This window comes from Miscanthus floridulus, chromosome 19 (genome assembly GCF_019320115.1).
Source record: "Miscanthus floridulus cultivar M001 chromosome 19, ASM1932011v1, whole genome shotgun sequence".
In the NCBI taxonomy this organism is placed as follows: Eukaryota; Viridiplantae; Streptophyta; class Magnoliopsida; order Poales; family Poaceae; genus Miscanthus; species Miscanthus floridulus.
The window spans coordinates 68,454,227-68,463,385 of NC_089598.1; the positions used below are offsets into that span (position 1 = coordinate 68,454,227).

Consider the following 9,159-nt stretch of genomic DNA (forward strand, 5'->3'; position numbering starts at 1 on the left):
GGAAGGGCTCATTTAATAGAGGGAGCATAAGGTCTTACTAACTGAAGGGCTCATTTTATATAGTTCAGTGGAGTCACAACATTATGGAAACTTTATTTGCCCTTGACATGTTATTAAGTAAGTAGTGTATTTCCTTTTATACATAATAAAAGTAACGAAGATATAATTTATATACCATTACCCCCTGCACATGCACGGGTTGATGGACTAGTTTTGACTAATTCGATTTGAAATAAAATATATCATCATCAACAAGGACAAATAAATATATTGTCAAAACATTATTCTCATGACGAAAATTTAATAAATATAATTGTATGCTTTATACGTTGGGCATTTTTCCTATAAATTCAGTTAAATTTAGGGAAATTTAACTTAGAAGAAAACCGACGTGAAGTATAGTTTGGAACAAAGGTAATATCTTAGTTTGTTGGCATCCCTTGTTTGTTTTGTTTGTCTTTCACATTTGAATCCCTCTCCATCACTAGTCTTTCACCTTTTTTTTTTTTTTGGCAAGCACATCCATGGTCTTGGAAGTTTCCAAGGGGCCACGGACGGTGGCTGCAGCTTGATAGATTTGCCTCACCTACTGGGTCGCATTATTCGCAGCTTTTGCCTTTTGGGTGGTGCTCTGCTCAAGGCCCACACCCCCACACCCTAGCTAGACGAAATGGAAATGGACCCTTCTTTCTGCATCCCGACAGGCGATATCTACTGCAGCTAGAGCTAGCTTGCCCCTGCACTCTGCTCCAGGCTGGTGCGTGTGCGTCGTGCGTTTGCTCGTTCTCGCTCATCACCTAACCTGCGTGCCCGATCCATCCACTCATCAACGCATTCTTTGCTAGTTCTGGCCGAGGCAGATGACTCTGCTTTCGTTGCTTGTTGCTGCCATTTCAACAAGTGCCTTGCAAATTTGCCTTGTGCTCTGGTTATCTTAGGTACCCTCTGTTCGTAGAGTAGGCCACGTTGGCCGCCTTGTGTTGTGTTTAATATATATGAGTGGTTCCTTAAAAAACAATACTCCACTTAACACTAGCCGTTGAGCTTCAGACATTGAGGATTATTATACTATATATATGTGTGTGTTCGAAATACCTGCCAGTACATAGAAAAAAAAAAGAGAGATACTTTGCATAGTGATCTTTGTCTCCCAGTTTAACCGAGTGCTGAGTAGTCAGTGCATGTGGCATGCCGTGGAGTATTGTGATTGCTGTCAGAGCGTTGGCAGCCAATGCATGTTCATGTTCTCCTCTCCTCCGTCCTCCGTCCTCCAAGCATTGATAAGCTTGCAATTTTGGTTGACCGCACATGCAGAGTATTAATCCCCGCAGCTCCTGTTGAGTTCATTCATATCCATATCCTATTGCTTGTTTCTCCCGTGCAAGTGCAAGGCGACTCAACATCTCTGATGCATCAACCCCTTCTTGTATGTCGCGCTACCTCTGACTTGTATATCTTTCCTGTCAAAATTTTCCTCATCCATGTGTATATCTTTGGATCTATCTAAATCGACGGTGGATTTGAGCCAGATAGACGTCCCAAGGAGCGTTGCATGCGAGGAGCTAAGCGGCAAATAAATATTGTGACATACAGTAACTTTTCTTACTCTGCACCTACTGCAATTCACGGCCCTAAACAGGATACGCATTTAATCCCGTGCCATAACAAGTTAATGCACATTATAAAACACACAAAGTACTCTGCTACTAGTACAAAGGACGCTGGAGTACATTTTTTAACGCCCATGTCCATGTGTACTACTCGTTCAGTTATCCTCCTCTATACACTGTAATCTCTTGTCTCCATTGCAAGGCTCTGTACACAAGAGTAGTAGTGGTACATTGGCTGTTGGGCACTGTACCTACGTACGTGACCAACTAACCAATAGTTATGGCTCAACAACCGCGACGCCTTTAACAGCTGTAGCCACCGTGCACGTCCCTCCGGATTGTTGCGACGGACAAACAAGCATGGGGACACCGTTGACCTCAAGAGCGCATACATCCTTTTTCTACTGGGGTGGGGTGTCCCAGCTCCTCCACAAGTTCTACCGCTACAAGATCCATGCTATCCTTCAGTGCGCTTCGTACACACAATGATGAACGAGGAGATGCCACACTGATGGCGTGCCACCTTTCTTGGCTCCCCTAGTTGCACAATGATGAGATCCAGTCATCCACGGTATAATGCTAAAATCCTTCGCCAATTTCCATACAGTCTCTTTTTAAAAAAAAAACTGATTTATGTTGATTTCCATCTTCACGTCATTGGAATCAAGGAAACAGACAGTTTCCATCAAGTATTGTTGGGTTTCCAATTCCCCGTCAAAAAAAAACTACAGAAATTTTTTTCTGTGGATGCATTATCAAGAAAAGTGATTTCAAAATTTTCTGTGGGTATTTCTTAATAGCACCGGCAGTGATGTTTCCATTTCGAGTAGTGTCTAGTAGAAATTAAATAAAAAGAGTTCGCGGGGAGGGAAAATGAATGGACGGTTGAACGACCAGGCAGAGGCAGGGCAGGCGATCGAAGAAAGAAATGCGTCGGGAGCTGGAGCTCGCAAAGTTGGAAAAAAAAAAGAGGCGGGCCCAGTCGGAGTTGAACCCGCGCGTAGATCCACTTGATAATGATGCAGGATCACAGAGAAGAGGAACAGCATCTCGTTATGATCGGGGATCCACCCCAAACGTACTACTCCTGTCGTCTGCCAGTACCACGCCCACGCTGCCCTGCTCCAACTCCGTGTGAAATTGCTTTTGTGGGTGTTTGATGCGTTGACTAAAATTTGGAAGGTGTTACGTGAGGATTTTGTATGAGGTGTTTGATACTAATAAAAACCCTGTTCGGCTTACCCTATATTCGGCTTGTATTTTTAGTCGAAACAGTGTTTTTCTCTCACAACAATTCAGCCACAATAGTGTTTTTCGACCAGATTCAGCAAGCTGAACGGGGCAAAAAAAACAAATTACAGAATCCGTCAGTACTCCACGAGACGAATTTATTAAGCTTAATTAATCCATCCTTAGCATATGGTACTGTAGCACTATATTGTCAAATCATGGACTAATTAGTCTTAAAAGATTCGTCTCACAAATTAGTCGCAAACTGTGCAATTAGTTTCATAATTAGTCTATATTTAATACTCTATGCATGTGTCCAAACATCTGATGAGACAGCGACTAAAATTTAGGAGGAAAAACCAAATACCCCTTTAATGCAGGGCGTTCCTTTAGACTAGAGTTCGTTGGATTAATAAATCCACACCACACGTACGCTTAATCTATCCTGAACGTTGTCGAAATGATAATTAGTACGCACATGGTCAAAATATTAGCTTCGGTGATTTCATCCATTGGCTGATGATAGCTACAGAAGTTTCTACTGTGTTTACTCACCATTTTTTTCTTCATCAAAGATCCAGCCAAACATTGAACACTTGTACAACCGTTGCAGTTTTTTGTTAGGTCCTGTTTAGATCTGCTAGTAGTTAATAATTAGTTGCTTAATATCTCTAAGCTAAAATTAGCTGGCCGTATCCCCAAGAGGTCCCCACCTTGCATCGACTTGGCCCAACTGCTATCTAACTGATGATGCTTGTTCTTGCAGGAAAAACTTAGGCGATCTTGGTCTCCCGCGAAGATATCCTTAGGAGACCTTCGAAGGGCCGAGCTAAGGACACGAAGCTAGCCGTCGTCGAAGGGTTTAGCGAAGTCATTCTAGGGTCGTCTGAAATCATGGGGCTCCGGAAGGACATGGAACCGGGCCAAAGCCCAGCGTGCGCGCAAAGAGAACACCATTTAGCCTATGAAAAGCATGCTTATTATGGGATAAATTTATACTTGTTTTTGGGACGAAAGAGGTAACTATTAGCTCTATCAATCTAAATAGGTTCTAGTTATGGATCATTTAGATCCCACCAACTAACAGGTGGATAAATTGTACTTTTACCAAAAATGCCGCCCTTTCTCCCCTGTTGCAATTGTCCTCCCCTGCGAGAATGACAATGACGTGCCTCTTTCTTTCGCTCGCTCCTCCAAAGTCACTAGCATGGAGGAGCCGCCAACGAAGAGGCCCTGTTCGAGGCCAATGTCACGTGAGGTAGGGGTAAAATCGTCTTTTTGTACTATTAGCTAAGTTGGAGCAACTAGTTAAAATATCACTAGTTGTGTATCTAACTAATAATTAGCTGCTCTATTTATTAGACCCGTTTAATTCCACTCTGGTAACTTTATTAGCTAACTATTAGCTGGTTAGACTTGGACCTGGCTCTTAGACACTGTTTGAATTTATTATCTACTAATAGTTATCAGACTAATAGCTCATATTTAATATTAGCTAGCTAAATATTAGTTGGAGGGTCATCGCTAATAAAATGCTACTAATATAACTATTAGCTACTATTATCTGATTTGGTCAAACTAGTGAGATAATTATCATTTAGAAGTCCAGCTAACAAATAGCTATTTTATTAACTACGCTTGTTTGGATCCAGAAGAGATAAGTATTAGCAGATAACTACTCCCTCCGTTCCTTAATATAAGCCATATAGATTTCTAAAGAAAATTCCAAAATATAGGTACGTATCAGCTCCCACGTCGATTAGTTTGGAAATATTTCCACCGTACATAGCACATGCCCCAACCAATCCCTTAGATTTAGGAAACAATCTGATTGAGAGAGAGAAGATGGCCTGATTTTTCTTTTTTTTCTTGGTCTCACATCTTTCCCTAAGCCATACGTTAATATTGGTGCTAAAAACTATATGGCTTATATTAAGAAATGGATGGAGTATTATATACGGGTCCAAACACAGCCTTAACTGGTTATTATAGCTAGAACCAACGCTATTACGGAGTAGTTACCGCTGTAGGGCAGGCTTAGAACTACACGGGGTCATCGTCAAACGTCGTCCCAAAACAGTGCCGGCGGCGGCCACACCTCAGCCCTGCGTCGCGAGGCACTGCAGCACCTGCAAAGCTCTGCAAGGCGCAAGCATCCATCCAGCACAGGCCACACCGGCCATCTCATTCAGGCCTCGTTTAGATTACAAATTTTTGTAATAGGGACACTGTAGCATGTTTTGTTTATATTTGACAAATTTTGTTCGATCATGGACTAACTAGGCTCAAAAGATTCGTCTCGTGATTTACAATTAAACTGTGTAATTAGTTATTTTTTTTATCTACATTTAATGCTCCATGCATGTGTTCAAAAATTGATGTGGTGGAGAGAGAGTGAAAAAACTTAGAATTTGAAGGTAATCTAAGGCCTCACTCGCACACTCTGTTCACTCCCGCAGCCGCAGTTTATATAAAGCAAAAGCAGAGCAGAGCAACGCGCCACACAAGCGAAGAACTTTGCCCCCGGTTCCCCTCACTCTCTCCTCTCTCTTACCGCACATACGCGTCGGTCCGGGAAGCTGCCTGCTGCCGACACCCGCAACCACAATGGCCGTCGCCCACGCGCCGCAGCGCCGCCGGGGCGTGCTCCTCCTCCTGCTCGTCGCCGCGCTCGTGGCGGCGCTGCCGGCTACCTGCGCCGCGGCCAGGAGCAAGAAGAAGTCGTACACGGCCATCTTCAGCTTCGGGGACTCGCTCTCCGACGCCGGCAACCTCATCGTCAACGGCACTCCCAAGGCGCTCACCACTGCGCGCCCGCCCTACGGGATGACCTTCTTCGGCAAGCCCACCGGCCGCTGCTCCAACGGACGCCTCGTCGTCGACTTCCTCGGTACTGTACCGTACAGTTCTAGGTTTTTTTGCAACACGAGCATCTATTTTTTATTTTACTTCTGTGAATACTTTTTTGCTAACTACTCTACTTATATTTGTGGACTCTGGAATATCTACTTCAAATGTCTGTGTTGCCAAAAGTGTTGATTTGAGTGTCAAGAGAGACCTTGCTCTGACTTCGGTGGTCAAGATGAAATTGACCTGTTCAGTATTCAATCTCCCTTGCTCCATACTCCGTTCCCCTATTCTTTGTTTTTAATAAAGTTTGGTGGAGCAAAGCTAAAATCTAGTCAAATAAATAACTTCTCTCTTTTTGCAAAAAAGGAATAAAAGATGAGGTGATTACTAAAATTTGTTGATAAAAGTGCTATTTCTTTGCTGTCAGTTCTTCGTGTCTCTGTGATGCTAACCTTTTAATCAGGTGAGGGCGAGGTCAAAAGGGGTGATTTTTTCGACCTTTCTTTATAAAAGATGAAAACGAGCGGTAGAAAACTGCTGGTAAAAGGGCCTCTGTTTTGCCGCGCTGTGAATTATTGCTGTCTCGGCTCTGCTAGAGTTAGCAGAGGATTGATGTCAATCAAAGTCCCTTTTTCTTTTTCTTTTAGGAAAGATAGATCGGACCGGAAATATGTTCCTACTACAACCTTTCAATTGGCAATGTATTCCTCACTGAGAGCAGCATTGCTGCCTTGTGAATCATGACCTTATGTACATTTGTGCAGTAGCTTTGGATGATGTCATGTGAATTCTCGTCTCCCTTTTCTGATGGGAATCTTTGGCCAATTCTGCAGCCGATCATTTCGGGCTGCCACTGCCACTGCCGTCACAGACCAAGGGCAAGGACTTCAAGAAGGGCGCCAACTTCGCCATCACCGGCGCGACGGCGCTGGAGTACTCCTTCTTCAAGGCGCACGGCATCGACCAGCGCATCTGGAACACCGGCTCCATCAACACCCAGATCGGCTGGCTCCAGGACATGAAGCCGTCTCTCTGCAAATCGGAGCAAGGTCCCACGCCAGTTCACCTGCATTGAATATTCTTGAAATTTTAGTGGATTACGCTTCATTGGTGATTGGTTATGTGTTAATTGCAGACTGCAAGGATTACTTCAGCAAGTCCCTGTTTGTGGTCGGGGAGTTTGGGGGCAATGACTACAATGCGCCTCTGTTTTCTGGTGTCCGGTTTTCTGAAATCAAGACTTATGTGCCCCTTGTTACAAAGGCCATCGCCAACGGCGTTGAGGTAGCATTCCTGAATTATGAGTCTAAAGTTCACTAACCAGCCTAGAGTAGATGATGATCCTTACATTGCATCATACACCATTCTGCATATACATTGCTGAAGTAGTAAAAAGTGGTGTGGTTGGCGATTCAGTTCACCAGGGTGATACAAAGTGTATGGTACAGCTGATTTCAGGCCACACTCATCTTCGTACCTGGAGATTATGGAACAAAAAAGAGGAAACATGACATTGCAAGCCTGATACATAGTGTGCTATGAGTTTTAGATGTGGAAATTGTTCATTAAATACCTTTGAATTATGTGGGTTTAATTTTTGAAGGAAGGGGGGCGGGGGTACAGTGAGAGGAATGAGTAGTTTACCTACTAGGCAAAAGCATTCACATATAGATTGCACATTTTCTTGACTCGGATCTGTAGATCTAAATGGGATATTATTTAACTGATCAACTGGGGTTGTCAATCTTTGTAACCACTATAATAGGGGTGAACATGTGACAGATATGATGCCTTCGTAAACAGAAGAATCTTTTGACTAGGCCCTTAATGTGAAGTCACTATAGCTCAACTGTTTTAGAATGGAAAAAAATGTTGTTTTCACATAAATCAATTACACCTGAAATTTGTGATGGCATGGTTCTGTACTTTGCATGCTGAATTGAGCTTCTGCACAGTCCATCAGATTGTTGTTTAGTGCAGCCCCATGTGATGCAAGGATGGGGACTTCAGGTAGAACATGATTGCACAATGAAGAGAGAATGGGCATATAAAAGGTACGGTGGGTAAAGATAACAAGGAATCATTTGCTATGCGCATGCCCATCATGAAATGGCCGTCACATGACACAGTTGTAAACAATGGTTTGTTTTCACAAATTTCAAGACGACATGATAGATTTATTCGATGACACTGGTGATGGTGGTGGTGCATCTCTAACTAGCTTAACGGTTTCATACATCTGTTACGTTGAATTGCCCATACTTACGAGTACAGCTAGTTCCACAACATATGTTTTTAATTGTATTTCCCTAATTTTCAGTCACATTCTGCAAACTTTAAGAAAATGTTTCTGTTTCAGAAATTGATCGAGCTTGGGGCAACAGACTTGTTGGTGCCCGGCGTTCTCCCAATTGGTTGCTTCCCGGTGTACCTGACGTTGTACAACACCAGCAGCAAAGCAGACTACAACGCCCGCACTGGGTGCCTTCGGAGGTACAACCGCCTCGCCTTCCACCACAACAGGGAGCTGAAGCAGCAGCTTGATGAGCTTCAGAAGAAGTACCCCAAGACAAAAATCATGTATGGGGATTACTTCAAGGCTGCAATGCAGTTTGTCGTCAGCCCTGGAAAATTTGGTGAGTTCTCCCTATCGCTGTCGCCTGTTATGCTTCTCCAGTATATCTTGGTGGGTTCAAAGAGTTTCAGACTGCATTCTCATCATGAAACCTTCAGAGAAAACATGTGATTTGCAGATTGAAAACCATCGTTTGCCTGCAATTTGATTTTATGGTTCTGATTTTTTTTTCGTTCCATGAAATGAACATTCTGAGCTACCGCAGGTTTCAGCACGGCTTTGCAAGCATGCTGCGGCGCAGGAGGGCAGGGCAACTACAACTTTAACCTGAAGAAGAAGTGTGGCGAGCAGGGCGCAAGTGTGTGCTCCAACCCGTCGTCGTACGTGAGCTGGGACGGCATCCACATGACTGAAGCTGCATACAGGAAGGTCGCTGATGGCTGGTTGAATGGCCCGTATGCTGAACCCCCGATTCTCAAGTCATAATTGAGATAGCTAAACTGTATGTAACACCGCCGCAGCTGCTGCGGCTAGAGATATGAGGAGTGTTTCGGGCAATAGATAAGATATGTTCCGGTTCTCAAGTCACAATTAAGTTATGGGTAAAGTAAAGCTATTTAGTCTGTTCATTGAAAGATTTGTATAAACCGTGCCGGTATAGATATGTTCCCAGCTGAAATGGCTGGAGTACAGATGCACCGTGTATGACATGTTTCCTGATTCTTTTCATTTTTCAAATTTTACGGCAATAATATGAGATAGATAATAAAAGTAACCAAGTTTCTGGTGCTCCTTCCGTTTAAATTATTAGGCGTTTTAACTTTTTCATCTAAACATAGTGTATATCTAAATATCATAGCAAAAATTATGTATCTAAAAAGCCAAAACGTCTTG

General features: G+C 43.3%; 1 protein-coding gene across 1 annotated transcript; it reads left to right on the top strand.

Moving 5' to 3' along the window:
• Window positions 1-5,325: 5,325 nt before the first annotated feature.
• On the top strand, window positions 5,326-8,898 carry LOC136527638 (GDSL esterase/lipase At5g45910-like). Its single transcript, XM_066520429.1, has 5 exons — window positions 5,326-5,730; window positions 6,524-6,739; window positions 6,826-6,974; window positions 8,050-8,326; window positions 8,531-8,898. The coding sequence occupies exons 1-5, from the start codon at window positions 5,448-5,450 to the stop codon at window positions 8,749-8,751; spliced, it is 1,146 nt and encodes a 381-aa protein (XP_066376526.1). The 5' UTR covers window positions 5,326-5,447; the 3' UTR covers window positions 8,752-8,898.
• Window positions 8,899-9,159: the final 261 nt, after the last annotated feature.